At 54.5% G+C, this 561-nt stretch overlaps 1 protein-coding gene across 2 annotated transcripts in view; it reads left to right on the top strand.

Moving 5' to 3' along the window:
• The window catches only part of EMC7 (ER membrane protein complex subunit 7), a 102,272-nt gene that overhangs the window by 1,029 nt on the left and 100,682 nt on the right, over positions 1–561 (top strand). Inside the window, exon 2 of one of the 2 annotated variants that reach the window (XM_018570285.1) lies at positions 41–44. The exons of the other annotated variant lie outside the window; for it this stretch is intronic. Coding sequence (XP_018425787.1) covers positions 41–44 — 4 coding nt within the window. The remainder of the gene's footprint in view (positions 1–40; positions 45–561) is intronic. 2 annotated transcript variants of the gene reach the window in all.

Here is a 561-nt window from a genome sequence, read left to right on the forward strand (position 1 = left end):
AGCAAGCGTCGGGCTGGCGGGGAGAAGCCACAAGTTTCAGGATGGCGAGCGGTGAGGAGAACGGAGCCGCTGTCATCCTGTCAGTTTCCGGATGACAGCGGCTCTGTGCGTGGCTGTACGGAGGATCGATAAGTATCATTGATATTTACCGATCCCCTGTGCAGCACAAACTCCGGAGTGATCACGTGATCACTCCGGTGTTTGTAAACAATTGGGGACAAATAGGGGGTTATTCACAAAGCTCTGAAGGCAGCCGTGTGAATAACCAACCCGAAGTGAAGTGAGCCGAACGCCGTTCGGCTATTCACTTCAGGCTTGTACAGCTGATTTCAGCCGTACACCGACTGAAATCAGCCGTACAACGGCTTGCTGCGGCTGGGTTCGGGTCGGCCGAAGTGCAGAAGGAGTTTGACTCAGCTAATCCAACATCTGGATCGGCTTAGCCGAACCTCCGGCAGGCTACTCGTTGCTGTTCGGCCTATTCTCATAGGGCCCAAACAGCAGTGAGTGAATAGCCGAATGCCGGAGAGCGCCCTTCGGCTCAGCTATTCTATTCTGCTC

Source organism: Nanorana parkeri, unplaced genomic scaffold (genome assembly GCF_000935625.1).
Source record: "Nanorana parkeri isolate BGI_ZX_2015 unplaced genomic scaffold, ASM93562v1 scaffold1496, whole genome shotgun sequence".
Lineage (NCBI taxonomy): Eukaryota > Metazoa > Chordata > Amphibia > Anura > Dicroglossidae > Nanorana > Nanorana parkeri.